Here is a 22615-nt window from a genome sequence, read left to right as displayed (position 1 = left end):
TAAGCAAACCTAAACCAGAAATACATTGCCTTTGGATGGTTTTAGCTGAGGTTCTTCGGGCAGACATCACAGTCTGAACTGGCATGTGGCAGCAGCAGCTCGGGCTGAACACAGCTCGGGTGGGAAGAAGCTGGTTTACCAGCCTTTAGTCAATCTGGCCACCCCAGCCTGAGGATTCAGCCACTTTGTTAAGCATTACTGCCTGGAAGTGGGGAGCACACTGTGCTTAGGCTGCTTTCCACATACAGAGCTAATTATCTATTAGCTAAAGATAATATATATATAATATATATAAAAAATATAATATATAGATTAGCTAAAATATACAATATAAGGATGGAGTTTCATGGTTACGGCAATAAAAGGCCCTTTGCAACGGGCCAGCGAGGCACGGTGCGGCGCCCATCAGATGTTCCTAAGGGACAGTCTTCCTGCAGCTGCTGCATTGCCCATGACAGCACATCAACAGTGAACCTTCACACCCCACATGTAGGCAGCAAGGTTTCCAATGTGAGTATTAAATACATAGAGCAAGCAGCTTCCAGAAGTGCAAACAGGGGGGGAGCTGAAATCACCTGCTTGTGGCAACAGTGAAGAGAAAGAAGGCTCCGAGGTGAAAAGGAGCTGAGGTGGAAGGGATCAGTAATTGATCACAAGAAACCACACCTCATGGTCTCAAACACACGGGTTTGTTTGAAGAAGTGAAATGAAAGCTTCGCTAGCACTGAAGGCAGTGCCAGAATAACCTCCACAATGTTAGCCAGCTGCAATTAATCCTGAGAGCACCAGCGTACGAGGCAGCCTCTTTTTATCTCCCAGCTTGTGCTGACTCCAAACCCAGCAAAGATTTAAGCATCACGGTTGATTCAGTGCTCAAAGGGAAATGCAAGGAGAGAGCGATGCTCCTACTGCAAGGATCTGCACATTCACATCTTATTCCTTTGATAATGGGGAAGAGATTGAGCTGAAAACCCACCCTTAAGGACCAGGTCCGTGTAGTCCTGATCCGATCCCTGCTCAGGGGCAGTCAGGAGCAGCAGTGGAAGTCCTGAATCAACAGGTCATGGCAGGGAAGGCAGAACAGGATTTCAGTCATTTACAGACTAAGAGGCAAGACTCAATGGGTGAATTCAGGCATATGTGGAACCCATCTGCATAGGTGCAAGAGCTGAGATGAATGTCTCAGTGCAACTTGGTACATTTATTTGGATAGCTGTTAAAGGATTACTCCAGCGAATAAACTTTCCTAACACCATTATATCACAGGAAGAACACTGTGTTCAGAGACAAAAGGCTTACAGCTGACATAGTCCTACAGCAACTTATTGAAAAGCATCAAAAATAAGAATGTGGAACAGTTCATAATCCAAGGGAAACGCTTGGGGTTTATTCTATGGAGAAAAAAACCCCACATTTTGCTGTGCTGTGCTTTGCACTTTATAGCATTGTTTCCCACAAGCTGGATGTTTCTGAATAGAGGAGGTGAAATCAGAACCTTTGCCATAGCAAGGGCAAAGCTCAAGGTTTACCTGAGCTCATGGCACATTTGCTGCATAATGAAGAGAGGAGCTTTCCCCCTGCCAGGCAGCAAAGCAACTTGCCACCAGGCTCATAAGTGAAGCAGCAGTTTACGTGTGAAAAGCATTCATTGGCTGACCCCAGAGAGCTCTTCATGATGTGGGTATCTTAATAAAACACTCTTTTTGCTATAACAAAGCAGTGTTAAGAACTGCTCCTCCAACAGCCTTTGCCTTAAAGAGCACAGGTACGTGTGATGAATAAAAGAGCTCCGGTTACAACGCTGCAGTTCCAGCCTCCGATGGAATAAAAGCTTCCTTTTGCTGGTATGGCAATTCAGAATTTAGAGAGATGCATGGGTATCAGTGGTATTATTGCAGAGCAAGAGATGATTAAGTGGGAAAAGAGATTAATTATTTCTAACTAAGCATCCCACTTGATGAAGAGAGATGCTACGAAGCTACCACCATTTGCTCCCGGAGGACACTTTTAGTAAGAACAGAATCTGAATTCATGAGAAGCATCAATTTTGATCCCCCCAAAATGAGCAAAATTCTATGAAAATGCCTTGGTTTGGGGATGTGCCATCTTTTTTGTGTGAGGTTAAAAGTGAGTTCTGAATTAGCTTTTTTTGGAGAGCGTACAGCAAATTCCTGTTGAAGCAGGGCAAATCTTGACTTGATCATGCTTTTGGAATCTTACAATCCTACCACAGGAGATGGATCAATAGATTTCAGTGAAATATACCATTATAAAAATAAGCATTCCTTAGTACTCTCAGCAGCAATTCTGTGGTGCCTTGCAGAAATGACACAGGAGATTTTAGTTTTGTTATAAAAACCCAGAAGCTCTGACTCAGATTAAAGCCACGTGTCATTAGCACCATCAGCTGCGCGCTGGTGAGACCATGAAACACCCCTCAGACTAAACACATCAATACTGGTATTGATCCTCAAATCACTCTGAAATGGGGCAGGGAGGGATGGGTGCACGTGTCTCTGTAAAAATCAAAGTCAGATCCGTTCACATATCACAAAACCCACATTTTTTCCCCCTTAGAACTATTTTCTAGCGGACCAAGACTGGAAAAAGCAACCTTCACCGTGTCATGCTGGAGTGCAGTAACTTCCCAAAAGCTTCAGAAACCAAACCCAGTTTGTATTTCTTCCAAAGGAAAAGGTTTGAGATGTTTACCATTAACTTCCCATCTCTTTTGAACCACCAAAGCCATAGTCCAACCTGCCTGGGGACAACTAGAAGCCAGCCATGCTGCTGCTGGGGCCAGGCAACGCAAGAGGTGCCAAGGGACGTACAGGGAATACTGACAGAGGCTGAACACTGTTATAACACTGCTTCCCAGTGTTATCTCATAAGAGGAAAACTTGACATCCTTCATTGGAGCCAACTATAACAATTTATTTCAGCAAGCACGGATTACGTTATGGCTGGAGGCGATTTACAAGCTGGAGGCTTCAATGGCAACAGTTTAATCATATAAGGAAAACCCTTGACAGTGTTAGTGATATTCTAAAGAAAACTGGGAAAGACACTTCAGAAGATTGTACTACATGTAGGGATTTTAACCAGGACTGAGACCTTCAGGTTTTCCATATCAGTTCATAGGAAATCCTAATGGATAAATACAACATGAGCCCTGCAGAATTAAATCTCTTGGCTTTATGCTCAAGCCCTCAAGTTTAAAAAGCTTTAGGGCTAGGCATAAGCTACTGGTTTTCCATAATGGAAGAGGGGTGTTGCTTTGGGGTTTTCTCTTTTAAAGGCATTCATGTTTGCTAGTTTCAATGTTTAGTAAGGCAGGACTTCCCAAACAGATAGGAAGCAGAGTCCTTCACTTTGGGACACCAATTAATTTGCTTTAGATCAGCTAAATAAATATCTGAATATTGCTTAATGGGCTCCCAATCACAAAGGCCTAAATTGCAAACTGTTTTCCAGTTGGTCCCCTTCACAAAGGTGCACCACAGCCTTGGCTGGCAGCAGGGAAATTCAGATGGGGAGACAACAGGACAGAGGAAAGGTTCTCTCTGTCTTCAGTCTGAACTAACTCCGTACCCTCAAACCAACGCACAGCAACAACTCTGCCATCCACACTATATTCAACCCCTCTCCAAACCTGCTCTTTTGACAAGTTATTCAGCCTGATAGGTGAAGATTCAGCAGTGCACAGGGCGCGAGGTCAGAGTGTTGGAAGAGGACAAAGAAGCTCACTCACACGCTGCTCTGCAAGAGAAAGGCACGGGCCAGCTGAAGGGGATACTACGACTTTAAACTTTGTACTTTTAACATGGTGGTTTGCAACAAATCACACACATCCCCACGTGTTCAAAATATGCCAAGATAATATTTATTAACACAGCAGGACTTACAGATCACAAAAGATAGTGATACATAGGAGCTCGGAAGGGCGTTATCAGAATAAAGCATGCAGGTCAATACTTGCAGAAGAGAGATACCAAAGCAGATCTGAAAAGGCACATTCACACAGGAAATGTTTAGTTGAAATTAGACATTAGAAAAGCAGCAAAAAACCTGAAGTTGATTAAAATATACAGATATCTCCAATAATGCCAAAGAAAAAGGTACTTTACAGATTGGTAAGTGCAGCAAATGGATAACCCTTTGAGAATACCCGGGTGAGGGTATGTTCTCGCTGCAACAGAATGAATCGGGTTCATGTGACTTTTGTCTTAGAGGGAAATAAATTTGGCTTAAAAGAAGCAGCCTGGTTGAAACTAACAGCATGCAGCCAGTGCTCAAAGGGTTATACGAAGTAAATGCAAGAGAAATCAGGCAACATTAGCATCATCTACCTTCCACACAAAGAATTATAGCAAAGTTTAAAGAGACTGTATCCCCTTTGGACAGAGCAAAACTGAAAACCTTTCTTCCCTCAGAAACCTAAGGCTGGGAAGCAACTCAGTGATTTCTAATTCCCAGCATAAGCAACCTACCTGCCCATACCTGGAAGCTACGCAAGGTAAAATCTCAATAGCCAAAGGATAAAGACCTCTGTGTCAGGGTGTCAGAAAAGTCAAATCATTTACCAGCACCTCTGTGCTGCTGCTGTTTCACTGGAGGTGTTACACGGTGCTTGCAGACATACAGCTCCCAGTGACTAGTCTCAGCAGGGAGGATGGCAAAGGGATACTGTCCCTTTTTGACATTAGAGTTACAGATAGAAGAAAATGAAGGGGGGGGGGGGGGGGGGAAGAAATCTGCTTTTAGCTTCATGTAAACTGAAAAAAGAGGACTCGAACATCAGCAGTTCAGAGCTTGAAATGCATCAAACACACAGGAAGGAACACGTGAGCACACAAGCATTCGTAACGGGTCGGCCGGAGCACGCTCCGCTACGAAACCCAAACAGAGTTCAATGGAGTAAAACTCTCCCTGTGGACAAACAGCCCGCTTGGCACCAGAGGAGAGTGCAGACTCATTGAAGGTCAATAAAAATAGCTTCTAATTAATACTTCAGAGTTCAAAAGTTCAGCAACAAGCACATGGTCGGCCAACCCCTTTAAACAAACCAGAAAGTCTTTTCCTGCCCCAAGCGGCAATCACTCAGCACTGATTCCTGTGGCAAAAGCTCACGGCCTGTCGAAGAGCTCCAGGAGTCAAACTACCACCAAAAGAGGCTAGAAAAATACTAGGAAAAAGTGCTTTCAAACCCAAAGTAAATGTTGCAGACCACACTGGAGGTGCTGCGTTTGACAGCTCACCCCCTTGGCATCGTACCAAGCAGCAAGAGGAAAACGAAAGGTCTTTGCTAATAAATTATTCCTGATACATTGTACCCTGTTGGAGAGTATCTTCCACAAAGTTGCCACCTTAATTGTCTCCCCTACTTAAAAATATCATAGAATGCAAACCTACAGCACTGTGTATTTATTTATCTCTACCCACTAGAAATCTTTCACCTGGAAAACAACCAATCCTTGCAGGAACAGCTTTGACACTTACAGTCTGTAGGCTCAGAAAAGCCTCTGACTGCACAATACTTGTTGCTAGAACACAGTAATGGTTCCTGTATTATTGAAGGCCACAGAACATTTAACTACACCTCACCTTCCTACGTACACGTGAAAAGCAGGACACTTGGGGCATTGGATTGGTGATACGTGATCAGATCAGAGACAGTTGAGTCGCTCCCTCAGGAGGACTTTCATAAGGGGGAATGAAAGAAGGTGAAACCCTCATAAATAAAAGCCCATGGTTTTAGTTTAGGTCTAGGAGTCACCAATCATTAAGAGTAGCACTTACAGGCCCTTTGCTCAACGAGTCCAGTGAGGAATTCAACTCTATAATACTTCTACCTGCAGTCCTGCAAAATACTGCCTGCACAGGTTAAGCCCCACTGTACCGGGGATATCCTTGTGGTGTTATTAAACAGCTTTTCATCAGCAGCATGAAGCAGTGTTCTGCCTCCCCTGTAGAAGCCCAGAGTGGATGAAGTCCTCAAACCAAATGCTTTGTTGAACCCAAGAGATTAAAGTGAGACTCTGCCATCCCTCTTGCTAACGCAAATGGAATGACATCGTTTGCGTTGGAAAGTGTTCCACTCAAATCCCTTAAGGGACAATAGCTGACAGGTACCAGCACTATGATGACGATGTCAAATCTCAGAAATAAACTGGCCTGGAGTTCAAATTGTTCAGTCTATTTATAGTCTCCTAAGACAAAGAAAGAAACACTGCCCTGCCAAGGGGCTGTTGGCTAGCGGGTACACAGATTGAAGTGTCTTTCACTACTGAAAGACCAGTGCATAATACTGTAATTTAGCACACAGAAGAACACTGAAACCTCCATCACCTACGTTACCAGAGCAATCTAACCAGTTCCTCACCTGCTGCTGGTGGATGCTGGCCACTAACTGTTGGCAAATCCAAAGAGCTATCAGACATGACATGCTTAAGATCTCCTCCCACATCAGCCAGTTTCATGTCAAACTGAACAGACAACGCGTCTTCAGAATCCTCCTTGCCAACACTGCTGCCTCCGATGGAAGGAAGATCCAGAGACTTCACTGAAGCAGAGTCTTCTCTGGCCTGCTTGAAGGCTGCAACTTTGTCCACCAGGGACTTATCTGTGCTGTTGCACGTGGAAGAAAACTTGTTAGAGTGGAAGTCGGCAAAATCATCATCGCTCTTCACTGAAGAAAGCGCGTTGTCCTTCGCCTCCTCAAAGCCTCCTCCAGAGCCCTCCAGAGAAAGCTGTTTGAAGATATCGTATTTGGTGGGTGTAGCAGTAGGGGCAGAACTCTGCCCACTCTTCACCGCGCTGGCAGAGGAGCCAGGCTGAGGAACAGGACCAGGCTCTAGCTTGAGTGCATTGTATTTGTCCTCTGGTTTCTGTTCGGAAAATCCACTGCTATTGTTGAAAGCCATAAAATCTGCAAAGTCGTCTTGTCCACTGGCTGATGAGCAGTTAGAAAACTCCCCAAAAAGGTTGAACTCTCCAAAGTCATCAGCTAAGCTTGAACTTTTGCTGGGTGCTGGTTGGGCAGTGGTAGCTGGAACGGGTGGTGGTGGAAAGGAGCCTGATTTCGTCGCGTTAAACGCAGGTGGAAAGGACGGCTGCTTGGTTTCTCCAGTAGAGGAAAAGAGATCCAAGTCTGCTAGGTTCAAAGAGGTCTTTGCTTGTGTTTGCTGTTTTGACTGAACGGGCAGAGAAGGGAAGGGTGCAGGGAACGTTTTGTCCTTTGTAGGTGGCTCTAAGGGTGAGATACTGTCAGCGGTTTTAAAATCCGTGAAGCCATCATCGGATCCTGCAGGCTTGAACTCTGCAAGGTTCTCTCCTGAGAGCAAGAACAATGAGGAAACAATCATTAAAGACACTGCAGTGACAACGAGCGCATCATACTCACACCATGCGAGCAAGCAAGCAAATTAGCCCATGCAGTGTCAGAAGTTTTGATGCAAATTGTTTAAGTTAAGCCCTAGAACTGCAAATACAACCTCTATGAACCACCCAAGTTTCCAGGTCAGCAATTCTAAGTCATTCCAGCACACACTTAAGTCTTCCAAACAGCCTCAAAGTCATATGACATGCCCTTTACGCTGTGTTAATATCAAAACACACCTTGACCAACAGATTCAAAAGGTGATCTGTCTTATTCAGCTTCCACACAAGTTCTTTTTCTCACCCCATCCTCATATTTGCCAAGCAAGGAATGTAATCCTGAATTTCACTTACACCAATGCGATATGTGCTTTCTTACAGAAGCAATTCTACCCCTCTCCCTTCAACATATTGCCCCCATGCAGTTTCTTTGTGGGGCTTCAGCAGAGGGTGAAGACAGTTTTAGACTCTCATTTTAGTCTAGCAGGTTCACCTAAATACACTACAGAGTGTGTGATCAGAACTTCAGTAAATACAACTCAACCAGGAGGCATCTTCTAGCTCCTGCTAAGACTGATTCCAGCTTTACTAAGAAGCTTGGAGATACTTTCACATGAAAGTGAGCACGATTAATCGTAAGATGTGCAGCTCTCCGGTTCCTCTACCCACTAAGCGTAGGATCACGCTACATAAGGATTATAATTCAAACCTGACTGAACATTTGGTAACAGGATTTTCATTGAATTTACATTAAATATTTTGATGTACTGACTTTAGAAGTTTTTCCTGTTCATACACAATTACCTTTTATAAAGCAGTATCTTCTGAACATGAAAAATGTTTAACCCATTCACCAGCATGTGCATACTTAGACCACTTGTCATTTTATAGTCTTGAGCATACTTTAAGCCAAGTGTCCAATGAATAGATTTTGTTCTATTTTAGAAGTACACCACTAACATTTAATTCCTCAGCACCAATATCATACTTTAAATGTGTTTAACCAAGACTTAAAAGAATACCCTTTATAACAGTAGTACAGGACCATGACTACACCTGACACACTCTTCCATTCTCCCTCCCCTCCAAATCAATTCACTTGGCCCAGCAACAACACAACTGCTCACGGAATTGCTATTCATTGATCAAAACTAACACATCACAGCAAACTACACTTACTGCTGAATTGCAAACTTTTCCATCAGAAATGTGAGCTGGTGAAAGGGTTAAGAGTGGTCAGAGCTGGATAACAGGCAAATATAGTAATTTTATGTGGTTCAGAATATGCATGGAAAGAGGTAAAACTACATTTCATTGCATGCATTTAATCCTGAAGAGGTACTGAGCACAAGTACATTACAGGAGTTTCAGAAACTCAGTCTCTGAAAGGAATTCTGTCTCTGACAAACAAGGAGCAGGAATGAACTCAGGTAAGCAGCTTTATCCTAGGTTTTACTTTGCCCAATCAAAACCAGTTGACCACAAATTTTAATATAAGGGATAAGATTTATTCTTAGAGTACCACAGAGTGAGAAGGTTTAATTCCACCTTAACAAGAGAAAAAAGTTGCAATTTTGTCCAGAAACATCTTGTTCTGTCTTTAAGGATATACAATTCCTTAAGATGAATAAATTCCAACCATACTGTCTTAAAATAAAATTCAGAAGCACCAAGGAGAGATGCCAGTCTTCCAGAAATACAATTTGTACATTGTTCCAATAGGATAGTGCACTGTTTTTCCAGGATACTTCTTGCTAAGGGAAGCAGAACCATCATTATTCTACAACTGTAGCAATGGAGATGCTGCAGCTTATAGAGAACTGCTACAAAAATACAATGAAAATACATTTAAATAGCTCAAACCCCACATAAGTTACCTCAGTATTTGCTTACCTAAGTATTTGCTCTCTGATGGCTGCTCTAATTCACGGAAAGCACTGTACTTGTCTCCACCATCTAGTGAGTATGAGAAAAGAAATACATTCACAAAAAGGCATTATGAATTCATACTGTAAACTATATTGGCATAACTGCTCTGGTTTTTAAAGACTAATATCTTATCAATGCCAAAACCAAGATATAGGACACATTACAAGAAACTGCTTATAGTGGTTGTGTATTTTAACTTTTACCTCCAAAAGTGGCTGTACTTTCAGCAGGCTTCTCAGCTGCAATTCCTTTAAACACAGCATACTTATCAGTTGATGAGAGTGTCTTATTACCTGGGAGTGGCATTAGTAAAGAAGGAACACTAAAAACAAAAGAGAGAAAAGCAAAGTTCCATAATTTATCTGTAAGAAATCTACATTTCCAGGTTTTATTTAAAGGAGCCTCTTACTGAGACTACACAAACCTAAGCTTGTACCCAAAAGAGTGCTTGACTGAGAACCTGGTGTAACTCCATCACTGTCAGTTGGGAATAAGAGCATGTACACAGGCAGCTGGTAACTGATGGGTTAATTCACACCTTATCTCACCTAATCTTATTTCTTTAGGCCAGAAGTCAATTTTCTCCATTCTTGATTCTAGTTTGCACCAAACCATGAACTGAACACTCCAGAGCTTCACTCCACAGGAATTCTTAGCCCAGAGAGAACATGCACATAGACATATCCTAGGAATCACCATTTCATTTATCACTTTGTCCCGAGCAGTGTAATGACAATTCTCCCTGATAGAACTAGATAAAGAGTTAAAACTGCATGACATTTTGCCAGCTCCATGCTTTCAGCTTATCTACTTCTGGTTATATTTCATTACATATTAAAGAGAATAAAGCAGAACCACTAAAGGAAGGAAAAGCTAACTCTGAATTTCTCTCAGTGCAAATCAGGGAGCTCAGGTAGCTATCTAAGGAGCAAACCAAGGATTAGTCCATAGTTCCACAAGCAAATCTTTTTGCACATAAACACATTCTGCTTTCTATAGTGAAAGCGCCACAATAACTTAACACCATGTAGCAACTGCTGTAAGATTGGGAAGCCATTCTGTGAGAGCTTTGCTTGCCCTCCACGCAAGGCCCCTTATCAGACCTTGGCAGCTTTACACAACATCATCCTCTACATATGAATGATGTGTTTTACCTCTAGTTCTTGTCAGTCAACGCTATGCACGTTGAAAATGTGAATGAATTTCTACTGCGTTCTTCAGCCTGAAGCAAGAATCTTTCCAGAGCCATTTAAATCTCCTTATCAGCAGCCTACAAGCAACACCCAAACCTTGCACTTGCACACACGTGCTAATGACGGTCTGCGGTGCTTGCAGACAGACAGTGCAATGTCAAAATATAGCTTATGGTAATATAATTACATTTCACATCACTGCAAACCAGGCTATTAGCTATGCAGCCTTGGCACATGTAATGGTTAATCATCTGTGCTCTGCAGATGGGTTTTTTCAAGTAAAGCTCCATAAGCAATTAGATTATAGCTCATTGTACCATTCTGCTCCAAACTGAACACTTGCACAACTGAATGAAGAGAGCTGCTGCAGTGAAAAAGAAACACTGCTGGATTCACTTACTTCCATTGTGGAATTTACAAACGATGCTTCCGGTAAAACTCTGAACAGCAGAACAGCTTTAATTACAAAATGCCATCTAACTCAAATCAAGATATACTTAAAAGAGAGCATCTTCAGCTACACATGACATCAGCCAAGTGAAATCACTTGCACAGAATGCCGTTAGGCACCGTGTAACAGAACAATCTGGTTTAGTGTCTCCTTTTGACGTCACTGCTGAGGAAGCAACTGGTAATCTGTGCTTACCTGGAAAGAGCCAGCTCTGTTTGCAACTAAGAACAGCCCGTTCATGCACAGAAAAGGTCTGTGCCCACAATTAAGACACCTGGGAGGCACACGAAAGTTTGCCATGTGCAGCAAAAGGAAACAACAGTGAAATTTTGTAATCACAGGACTTTGAGAGATTAATTGTAAACTCTCCAAGGGAGCAAACATGCTCCATTATTCTGTTATACAAAATTTCCCTGATCCCGAGCTACATTCTGGCAGCCTCCCAAAAGAAAAGCCAAGACGGCTGAAGTCTGAATGAGATTTCAACTGAGATTTATAGTCGCTTATTGAAAGTTTAAGCACTGGCCAGAGAAACGACAGAGCTAACAAAACCTTGTCCACTGGAGCTCTCAGGCATTTCAGAGTATGATGTCAAGCTCTTTACATTAATTTTGGGGTCAATATTCAGGGCCTGAAGAAAGGTCTTGATGTCAACAAATGGTTTCTATTAACTCCCACAAATGTGGGGTCATACTTCTAATGGAAGCACACACTAAAAGCAGAACTCCTCCGACCTGGTGTATGTTTTCTCAATAGCTTTACGTAAGATTTTCCCTGAATGCACAGCATGAAATAACTTCCAATTGCCTGTGCAATAGTACAGACACTTGAAAACTCGCCCCCATACCTTGTATGTGCAATTTACCTCAGCATGATGACTAGAATGCTAAAGAATGGCCAACCACCTATGGCACATCAAATGCCAGTTTTGATTCAGAAAGCCTAATTGTGGTTGTAACAACCTTTAAAAGAAACTGGCAAGAGTAAAAGCCAGGTGACAAAAGCAAATTACAGGCTAGAAAGCTACCCACAAAGGAGGAAAACATTTAATTCCTTAAGAGAGCTCTCAAATACTGAATACACAGATGTGGTACCTGCTCCGGTGCTGTGAACTGGCTGCTTTAGAGGAGCCAGCCACATCCCCTTGGAAATCAGTGAAGGAGTCATCTAGCGAGCCAGACTTTGAAGCATCTTGAAACTCCTGGAAGTCATCATCTTCTGGTTTTACTACCTGAATGACAAACATCATGTCAATTGCTGTTCTGTTGTCTTTTCAAATTGTCAGGTAGCATGAAAGCAGTTTAGAGCAGCGTGACTGACTTAAGAAGAGGAAAAAACCTTTCAACATGAGCATGCAAAATTAGCATGGTCACTGGTTCCACTTCACCTGCACCAACTCAAAACACCCACAAGGTGTACAGGATTACAAGCAGCACGCACAAAGAACAGGTGAACAAGGAACTCTGCTCCTTTCACATTAAAAGTGTTACTGATCATAGCCATGCCATTTTAATACAGGACAAATATTAATAAATTCAAATCAGTCAATAATTTATAATCAATACACACAGCAAAAGCATCAGAAGAAATATTTTCTGAAGAAGGATGAATCATATTTTCAAAGAGCAAAATTTATCTCCCATATGATTTACAGTGCTGGAAACCAAAGGTTCTCTCAGTCCTTGGTTCTCCTGAAGAATGTCACTTACTTTACAAGCTAATAGAGTCTGTTGTGTAGTTTAACTTAAAATCCCATTTAATGTGCATTACAAGATTCTAATTACAACTAAAATCCTCTTTCAATGCCACTAGTTTGTAATGGAGAATGCTTTTGAACCCTTTCTAATGCCACCAGAAAGAAATGAAGAACAATAAAAGAACATCCTATGATTCTACGCTCCTTAGCGGCATGACTTTATGTTTTCAGATGCCACATGCTGGATTTCAGCTCCTCTTTTTGCTGTTTACTTAAAGGCTGCTGTCACTACGTAGCTCAGACAGAGCCAGGCTAATTCCCTTTCCAGGACAAGGCAGATTTGCCACGTAACAGAGGGAGCTGACCTGGCTGGGCGGGTAGGACGGGACGAAGCCTCCGGAAGGCTGTGCTGCAGCTCCGCCCGCTGGAGCCGTGATGCTCATCCCCATCACGGCCGGCCCGATGCTCAGAGGCATGGAGACGGGCGGTGCAGGGGGCAGCAGAGGCTGCTGGCTCACTGCGGCAGGCAGCGGCATTGGAAATCCACTTAACGTAGGAACGGGGGCAGCTGGAAACTGGTTTAACACGTCCGGACTCACTGCAGGGATTCCCCTCTGCAAAGGCAGAAAAGCAAAGACAATCAACATCAAAAAGACACGTTGCATTCTCAGTTCCAGTTTCTAGCTTGTGTTACTGACACCATGAAAGAGCAGGTACTGGCCAAGATGCAGGTAAACCTTCCAAATCAAAACATGCTGATCTCCAGGGTTATCCATACCTGAGTCACTGCTATCATAGCCAGGACAGTGTACAGCTCCTCTTTGGTGAGCTTCCCAGGGGTGGTACGGTTGGCTAGAGCCCATATCTGTCCAAGGGTCTCTCTGGGCAATCCAGACGACATCAGGATGGGATAGAGTTTAGCTGTATCTATTCCAGCAGGAGTCAAAGTGGTTTCTAAGATTTTCTTATACAACTCTGCGATAAGGGAGTCAGTGTTAGAGACAACTGCTGGTTTCAAGGGAATTCACAACTGCTTTTCTATTTTGCCTCAACATCCTATCAAATCAGTAATACTCAAAGTAGAAGGTAAGGCAATAGCATTCTGGCATTGGATTGTATCATCACTTTTCATCTAAATGTGTTATGGGATGGTCTTTACAGTTTAACACGAAGAAATATTTCATATAAAATACACTTAATGCTCTACTTCAAAACATGTTTCTTTAATGAAATTGCAGGATAATCCATATAAAATATAGTTATAACATCTTTATGCATTTAAACCTCAGTGTAATCAATATTTACTACAGCATTTCATTTCCTATTTACTGGGTTATTTGCATATGTATGATAAATAGCCTTAAGAAATGAGCCTGCTTAATTACAAGAGAGGCCAAAACCCAGACTACCCATAAAAGCAGTATTATCACAGCGACACAACCTCTTCTAGCCTGATCTGCTGTCATAACAAATTCTAGATTAAACATTTAGCATGAATAAAACACACACTTCTCCAAATGCACATAAAGCCACCATAAATTCATAACGTATCAAAGATACAGGATTCATCTGACGCCTGCAGAGTAACAACTCTGCTCAGTAAGCACCAACAACAGCTCACGTATGTTCACACCTTGTCTGGCTGCTTGGCTAAATGCCATTTTCTTGTTTACCTGGGACCAAGTTATCGTTGTAAATCCAAGCAGGCATCATTTGCTGAATTGGGTCCTGTGAAGGGAATACTCCGACTCCTAAACGTGTTCCATTCAGTACGAAAAAGAAAGACAACTGTATTAGGATATACAGGGTCAGCGTACAAAGATCTTAAGAGAGTAGATCATAGTTGGTCAGTATTATTTAGCATTTCAGGCAAAGATTTCAGATGGGAATCACTGTGCTCAGAGGACAAACAGCTACTGCAGGAATACGTATTTCAACCTAGTAACTAGAATGATTTGGCAGTAACAGCAAGAATACATATTGAAATAAGGAGCTCCTCATCTGCCTCCCTCTTAATTTCTAGTTGTGCAGAAGCTCAAGTCTCATCATCTCCTGAACTTTCATAGCAGCTGTTAGGGCTACCTGGGGAGTAAATTAACTTGTACCTACCCACCAGGACATCCTTATCAGGGGAATCCACAAACAGGATGAATTTCAGCAAAATCTTACCCTGTGTTCATAAAAACTTATCCACTGCCCCACTGCTCCCAGTCTTCAGGTCCGGAAGACATCACAGCCACCTTCACTACTACAGGCTTTCATAACATGATCTACCACACTTTACTCCCTTTGAACATGTTATTTCCTTCTCTACTGCGTGGACTCTTCCCCTCAGCCTCACAGTTTCACTTCCTATCTAGTCTCCCTGAGCAGATTTTACGCTCATCTTGGATGGAGCTCTGACAAAAATCAGAATAATTCCAGATTTCATTGCCTTTCCCAGTGCCCTTGCACCTCCTCATCTTCCACATGGATTCTCTCCTGGCTGCAGACTAATTTCTAATCACCCCACAACTCCAAGCACATTTTTATATAAGCAATTCCTTCCATTTCACCAGCCAAGTAAAATAAATTTGCTGCTTCCTCCAGGCTCCTTATCCTTCAGCTTTAACCACCCTTCCATTCACTTCCGCATCCTACTGACTCTTGCTTCTCACCCTTGAATCCCTCTGGCAAAATTCAGCCCCTTAAAATCAAATGATACTAGAAACAAAAAGGAATTCTCAGCCATATTTAGTTGGCAGACAGGAGAGTCTTACTCGAAACTTTGATAACAGCTGTTCAGTTGAACTGTTTAGTTCCAGTTGATGTTGGAAGTAAAACTTGCCTGAAGTTTTCATCTAGACCAGCTTTTGAAATCTTGATCCCTACAGCACAGGTAGTTTTAGACATAACACACATGAGCAGCAAATTGTCTGGGAAACAAGCTAAGAGTTTTCACCTAACAAGACCACGTCCTCCTCAAAGTAAAGAAATGAAAACCCACCACGACACTGACCATCTTTAGTAATAAATTTCCTCACATAAAAATGAGAGGAATCTTCAGAGAGCACATCTTCCCTCAAGAAAGAGGACAGAGTATTTGAAACCAGCAGACCTGATTAACACACATGTTAAAAGTGATTACAGCAATAAACTTGAGTGGAAAAAGTTCAGAGCAAAATCATAGTTATACTTTTAGCAAGGAGCAGGAGGCACTGATGTATTATTCAAGCAGGCATTCAGAGCAAACTTGTGCAGGCCTGGCCTCAGAATTAGTGCACAGTGTGTTAGCATCCAAGCAGCAACTCATTAGATGTAAATTCTCTCAAACATTTCATTTGCTCACCACACTCTTCAACTGCTCTGTTTTGTTCTGAAGCCTTGGGCACCTCTGCAGCGGTGGTACCACTTTCCTGGCCACCTACAACCCCCCAGTCACTGATGGTTAGACTGGGATGAACTTGGCTTGCAGCCGAGGCTTTGTGCCCAACTTCGGATGTTTTAAGTGTGGTTTGCTCTTGTTCAGACTCATTTGAGCCATTATCTAAGCCTTTCTCCTCCAAGGAAGAGCCTGAATAAACAGCAGGAGGAATTATTTATGTTTTGTTATTAACCATCCAGATCACAATTCCACACTTCCAAAGGAAAAGTATTACTGGTACCACTGAGGGGTTATGACGATGAGCATCCATCCCAGCTCAGACCAATAGCAGCACCCTGTGCAAACACTTCTATGGCCTGATTCTGCCCTTTACTTACCATGGATACACAACAACTTCAACAAACAAAAAGCACTACGTAGAATATAGGAAACTATTTTCTGTTGGGATTACCACTGCATAATCATCTAGGCATCAGTAGTGCCCAATATCTACTAACCCCAGCAAAATTCATCATGTTACTCTCACCAACATCCATTTAGCCTCCAAGAGAGGAAGCACACAAGTGCTCCACGTAGCATAAGAGTTATTTTTCATACCACCATCTCACCTGTTATCTTTTTCTACTACACAGGCTTACAAAGATGCTAGCACACAAGATTTAATTCATCTGAGATCAGCCATATGCATATTTAGCAATGTTTGGTTCCACCCATGACTTGCATTTACAGTGCAGTTCTAAGGGAGGAAGAAGGGGACTTAAATCACCTTTTCCCATGGATCAGCACATTTCTATTCAATTGCTTATATATTACTTCTTTTGGCCAGACTGAAATAAACCCCAACAAAATAAGTAAAGACTCTGTGTAGCTCTATGACAGAAGGTGACATGTAATAAATAAGATACTTTAGAGTTACCTGTTTTATGGATATTGGGTGAAGATGCAGAGGTAGGAAAATAAGGAACCTGCCCAGTTGTACCATGAAGGATGGGTAACACTGGAGTCTGGGCTGCAGGGGGAGGCTGGACCACAGCCTTTTCGGAAAGCAGTTGCCCAGCCTCAGCAGCAGAATGGAAAGGCTGAAAAGGCTGAGAGGTGGGTTGAGGCACCAGTGTGGGGATTTCAACAGGCCCTTGTATAAAGTCACTAAATTCTTCATCATCAACAAAAGCAGAGTGGGAAACAGATACAGCAGAATGGGATGATGTGGGATGATCTGTAAAATGGAATGAACACACAATGGAAAGTGATGAGGAAAAAGGTTCATGGGTGGAAAGGGAGGAGAAGTGGCAAATACCAGGAATACATAGCAAATGGGTAAGGGAACAGCAGTGGATGCATCACTTGACAGGGATGTGAAGAGCTGTTACTGTCAACATAACAAAAACATAAGGTAAAGCTGAGCAGCCACTTCCAACCGTGCATCTTCTCTCCCAGAGATTTGATGTAAACGTGTTGATACTTGGATCTTAACACTGGCTATGAAAGCATTCTATTTAAACAGACTGGAACAAACAAATCAAGAGGTACCATTTCAAACCGGACATAACAGGGATCTGCACGGGGGGATGCTCTCCCTCAAAGGACTGTTTCATCCTCAGAAACTCAGGAATAGATCATAAGAATCAAAAGAAATGTCTATTCATTTAGACGGTTTTGATCAATTCCACAGTCATCCATTTAACAGAACTGATGCAGGATGGGCAAATCTACAATGTGAAATTGTCAGAAACCACTTGTAACTTCTGAATTACCAAAGAGCAAATCCACAGTAGAGATAAAGACTTTATGCAACAAACAGTTGCTGGAAGGACACTTTTAATCCACTCACTTTGTGCCACCAAATAAAAACACTTCTTGGAATTAGCTCCCCTGCTGAGGACTTCAAACAGCAGTGGTTTAGTTTCAGTTGGAAGATGAGAAAAATGACAAACCTGGCTTTTTGGGATGCGCTGCTGGTGTTGGGTGCATTTTAGCATCTCTAGAAAAACCATCTAAATTTCCTTTAATGGCTTCCAAAGCTTCATCCCTGCTTTTTTCACCTGTCTGGAACAGCACAGAACACGCTTTTGAACATTCATAGATCAGCTCAGTTTTCTTTCAGTATCCACACAAAAATCAGCAATGCCTGCCACTAGATTCAACGCTTCTTTCTCCAGCAGTGCCCTCCTGAAGCACATCAGCATTAACTCCCATACTTAGAAAGCTTTTCTCTTGCAGACTACACCATAACAGCGTTCCCCAGTCATCAGGCAAAGCTTTATGCACAAGAACAATATATAAAACCTTTCTCAGCCATTTGTATTCTGGCCTTTGAGCTCATCACGAGTGTCCAAAACTTTGTCCAAAGTTAACAAACAAGCAACCAAACATTCCATATTCTAGAAACTCCATCTGCTCCCAAATGCTACACACCAGGTCGGTTTATTTTTCTTGAGCTGATTTCATCTTCAACACCAGACTGTTTACACTGCACCAAGAGTGCGGAAAGTACTATTCCAGATGCTGCTTTCCAAGATGTCACCTGATGTCTCATACTAGTTCCCCACTTATTTGCTTGTTGAAAAAGATCATCCCATTACAAGCCATTAAAACAAAGCCTGCAGAAAGAAACACCGCAGTTGTTATTTAGGACATACCTTAGGTTTCACACTGCTTAGGAGTCTCAGCTTTTGTTTCTGCTCTTCAAACTGACGCCGTTTCCTTTCCTCCTCCAAGAATTTCTGCTGGTGCTCAAACCTCTTCCTGAGGAAAAAATGATGTTAAAAAACAAGTCCAAAAATACTTTTTCATTACAGTTTTCATGGCAAACTTCGGCTTGATTTTTCCATTTGCTCTGTCTCTAATTCAGGTGGCTCAGTGTACCTGTTTCTGCTTCTTCTCAGAGCTGGGTGACAGCCACTACTAACTTCGCAGATGCCTTCACATGCAATGGAATGATCTCAACAACGTTCTACAGCCCTAAACAGACTACTTCTTTAGAGGAAGTATCAATATATTTACTGAGTAAACCACCCCTCCACAGTACATCTCCCCTTTAAAAAGAATAATTTCCCAAGTCAGTGAAGTGTCACTTACTGCTGTTCCTCTGCAAACTGCTTCTGCATGTCCGGGGTGTACTGCGGGGCTGCTGGGCGCATTCCCAGGAAAGAAGCCTGTCCCATGTAAGGCATTCCAGTTGCTGGCATGGGCGCTAAGGGCATGCCACCCTAGAAAGAAGTAAATAACACAACTCCAGGGTTATTTTTTCCATAGAAAAAGCCAAAGCTCTGGCAGTGACACCCTGACACGTTGCAGACGAGGGGGATCTCAAAATGAAGAGTTGGACGAGCAGCACAGACTCGCTGCCACAGCACAGAGCGCTGGTCCCTCGGTAGATGGCACTAGAGTTACAGCTGGGTTTTGTTTCCTATGCTGAGTGATCACATAATACTTTTAAATTCCCTGTTGGAGGTGCACACTCCTGTCCAACAAAGGATGCCAAAAAAGGTGCTCTAGTCATTTCACTAACAGCTTATCCAGGGTCCAAGGGAGAGAGGCACGATACAACAGCAGCCAAGAGGAGGCTTGTCTGAATAACCTGTGTCTGTATCAGAAACACTTGCTGAGAAATACATTCTGGTACAATTATAGCAGCAGAGACTGCTTAAAATAGAAAGGTCCAGAAAATAATTTCCTTCTCTTACCATTCATTTTGTATTTGGTACCAGAACACTTAAAAAGAGAACAAAAGTTGTTCATTAGTTTTAGATCAGCTCTCAATCTTCCTACTATGGATTTCACAAAATGAACGGAGGGTAAAGACTTGGCCAGATGTGATCAGTTCAGTTTGTCACATAGCAATTTGGCTACAGAGCCATGCCAAAACGTTCCATTTCAGCAGAGTGCAAATTTGTACATAAGCACATATGGTGCTAAACAGAAAAAACACTAAAGGAGTGAAAACATATTAGCTCCTCATTTTCCATTCTTACTGCTCAATTAGCAACAGCAGAGTTAGAGACAGAGTTACTTTAGGCAACAAAAAGAATGAGAATGAAACATAGGAAATGGGACAAACAGGAGAACTGGTCAAATGAGAAAATCCAGCCCATTTGAGATTCCTTGCTCCCTACGTCAAGGTATTTAAAACCAAAGCTTATAAATTGCCACCTACACTCAGGAAATTCCATTCTATGAATTCCAGCATTGGAGCTACAAAGGAATATGACCATTCAAGCGAATTGGCCACAATCAGATTGTGGACACAGTCACTTCTGATCAGTTTATGAAGGTCTCATGTAAAACATTGCCCAAGACACCACTTTAACAGTAAGTACATAAAGCAAAGGCAGAAAAAGCACAAAGCAAAGTTAAGAAGAGGTGTGTTGTGGGAGTTTTGAACTGCAGTGACTTAACAATTCAATACTATTACTAACCACACTTTGGAGTAGGTGGCATCTGGTACCTTTTTACCATCTTGTTGATGCTTTTGTTTCCTTTCCTGTTCTGAGATAATGCTTCTCTTATCACACCCTGGTGTCACAGCATGTGTAATGAAATCAATGTTCAGATTCTGACATCTCTGACTGGCCTATAGCATCCAGGTTATTTTAAATATTACTGATGCTATCCTTGCACTACACCCTCATTTCTCTCGACTCTATACAGTGAGTAGTGTATGCCCCCACTGCCTCCATCCAGATCCCAATGAAACTTGGAGAATTCTTTAATTTATCTTTAATTCTTTACATTATCCCACTTCAGTCCATATTTCATTGCCACTCACCTGCATGGTCATGGGTCCAGGAGGCATCTGAGAACCGTAATTCATCCCCATCATGCCTGGCATGTTGGACTGCATGACAGGAACCATTGGGAATCCTTGCTGTTGCATAGGAATCATCCCTACAACAAAACATTAAATAAGGTAAGCTCCCAGTTAGTGTTAAAGTTGTTTAATTGCCACCAAAGGGAAGGAAAAAGCTCTCAGTCTTGCTGGGCTGCCTGGATAAGTGAGCAGTCTGAAGGAAGAATCATTACAGGGCTTTCCCACCAACTAAGCTGATGAATCCTCCCACAGTCCTAAGGATTCTCTGTGGGCTTCTTCCCCTGTGATTTGTGAAAGGGTCAGCTCCAATTAACAAGATGTAATGAACCAGGCTGACTGGCGCTGTAATTGTCCCTTCCTCTTGAAGAGGGAAACCGACTGGCAGCTTTTGAAGATAAGTCTTGGGAAATAAAATCATCACTTCACAAGGCAGCTTCACACCCCGATCTGGCTGGGTAACTTGTCTGTAGCTTCATTAGCCCACTATGTGTACGAGAATGGGTACTGGATTTGTCAGCTAAACTTCAACAGAATTGGACAAACCAAGCTGGAGTGTATTCACTCACTGGATAAAGCCAAGTGGATCATGTTGCGGCAGTTTCATATCTCATATTTTGCTGTCATTTGTTACCAACACACTACAAGACAATTATAACTGTGCATAACTGAACATCACAGGCAAAAGCACTCCAGGAGGGACACAACACACTGGGGAATGATCCATATATCAGTCCCTGCAATTTTTATAAGGAAACTCTCTGCTTTCCCTACGAGTTCTCCCTGTATTTTCCATTAATTAAACAAACAGCACTGCAGCAGGAATGAGAACAAAGGTAATTTAAGGCTGAGGCTCTCCTATTGTATTAATACTTTCCACACAGGTTGTGACTCTTGTCCCAGGGTCTTGCTGTGCTTTGTAAATATTTACCAGGTCTTGCAACACCCACACAATATGGGTATACACAGCTGGTAGATGAAGCATAAAGAGGTTAAATACCACACTCAAAACAACACAAACATCTTAAAGGCGAATTCAGGTTAAAAACCAGAGATGTATTTTTCCTAGATCTTTTAATGTAGCATTCTGGTAATGCTGCTTCTGCAACAATGCACAGAAAGTTATATAAATAGAGCTGTGAGAGTCAGATCACCAGCACTGAATTCAAGGGGAAAACCAGCTGTGGAGCTGAATTCACAATCACACTTCTGAGCATCAGTGCAGAACTATTTTAAGTTGTTTAATGTACCTGAAACAAAGAACTTTGTGCTCAAAACCTTAAGATGATACATACCTTGAGGGGGGCCTAAACCACCTGCAACAGGAAACATGAAGCTGCAGGAGGAAAACAAGGATAGGTGAAAATCTATCATGTAAAAGATTGAAAAAGCTACCTCGATTTGCACATCAACATCCCTGCCCACCTACGGTCAGCACCTTCCCCTCATCTTTCAGGTCTCACAACCCCACCACAGGGAAAAGGCACCCCTCACAGGGATCCCCCAGAGCACCAGAGTCCCACCAGCACCATCACAGGCTGCCAGGCTAGGAAGAAATAGATCTTATCCTCCCCAGCAGCGCTAAAATGGCTTTGACTCATCCACATCACCCACAAGGCTCGGCACCTATGCAGGTTGGGAACAGGTCAGTTTGTCAGTGTTGGCCTTCAAGCACTGCAGAATGAATAAGCATCTCCTGTTGAAGTCTCTGATTCAGCAAGACCATTACCTGCACCAAACAATAGTTCTCAGCTGCTTAGGAATAGTTTTCTGCATAGAGGTAAATTATCCATGGAAC

At 42.5% G+C, this 22615-nt stretch overlaps 1 protein-coding gene across 7 annotated transcripts in view; it reads right to left on the bottom strand.

Annotated features, from left to right (window-relative positions):
* Positions 1–22615, bottom strand: part of SYNRG (synergin gamma) — a 38696-nt gene that overhangs the window by 12132 nt on the left and 3949 nt on the right. For 3 of the 7 annotated variants that reach the window (XM_062615730.1, XM_062615732.1, XM_062615731.1), the window contains exons 2-15: positions 22113–22153; positions 20779–20897; positions 19089–19219; positions 18650–18755; positions 17945–18056; positions 16927–17226; positions 15975–16199; positions 14320–14397; positions 13425–13621; positions 13012–13260; positions 12045–12181; positions 9510–9628; positions 9271–9333; positions 6383–7333 (exon numbers count right to left, since the gene is read on the bottom strand). In XM_062615730.1, coding sequence (XP_062471714.1) covers positions 6383–7333; positions 9271–9333; positions 9510–9628; positions 12045–12181; positions 13012–13260; positions 13425–13621; positions 14320–14397; positions 15975–16199; positions 16927–17226; positions 17945–18056; positions 18650–18755; positions 19089–19219; positions 20779–20897; positions 22113–22153 — 2828 coding nt within the window. The remainder of the gene's footprint in view (positions 1–6382; positions 7334–9270; positions 9334–9509; positions 9629–12044; positions 12182–13011; positions 13261–13424; positions 13622–14319; positions 14398–15974; positions 16200–16926; positions 17227–17944; positions 18057–18649; positions 18756–19088; positions 19220–20778; positions 20898–22112; positions 22154–22615) is intronic. The other 4 variants (XM_062615735.1, XM_062615737.1, XM_062615733.1 and 1 more) reach the window with 3 other exon arrangements.

This window comes from Pezoporus occidentalis, unplaced genomic scaffold (genome assembly GCF_034315485.1).
Source record: "Pezoporus occidentalis ecotype Australia unplaced genomic scaffold, CSIRO_AGI_Poc_V1 ctg183, whole genome shotgun sequence".
In the NCBI taxonomy this organism is placed as follows: Eukaryota; Metazoa; Chordata; class Aves; order Psittaciformes; family Psittacidae; genus Pezoporus; species Pezoporus occidentalis.
This window is presented reverse-complemented; position numbering and strand designations above follow the sequence as displayed.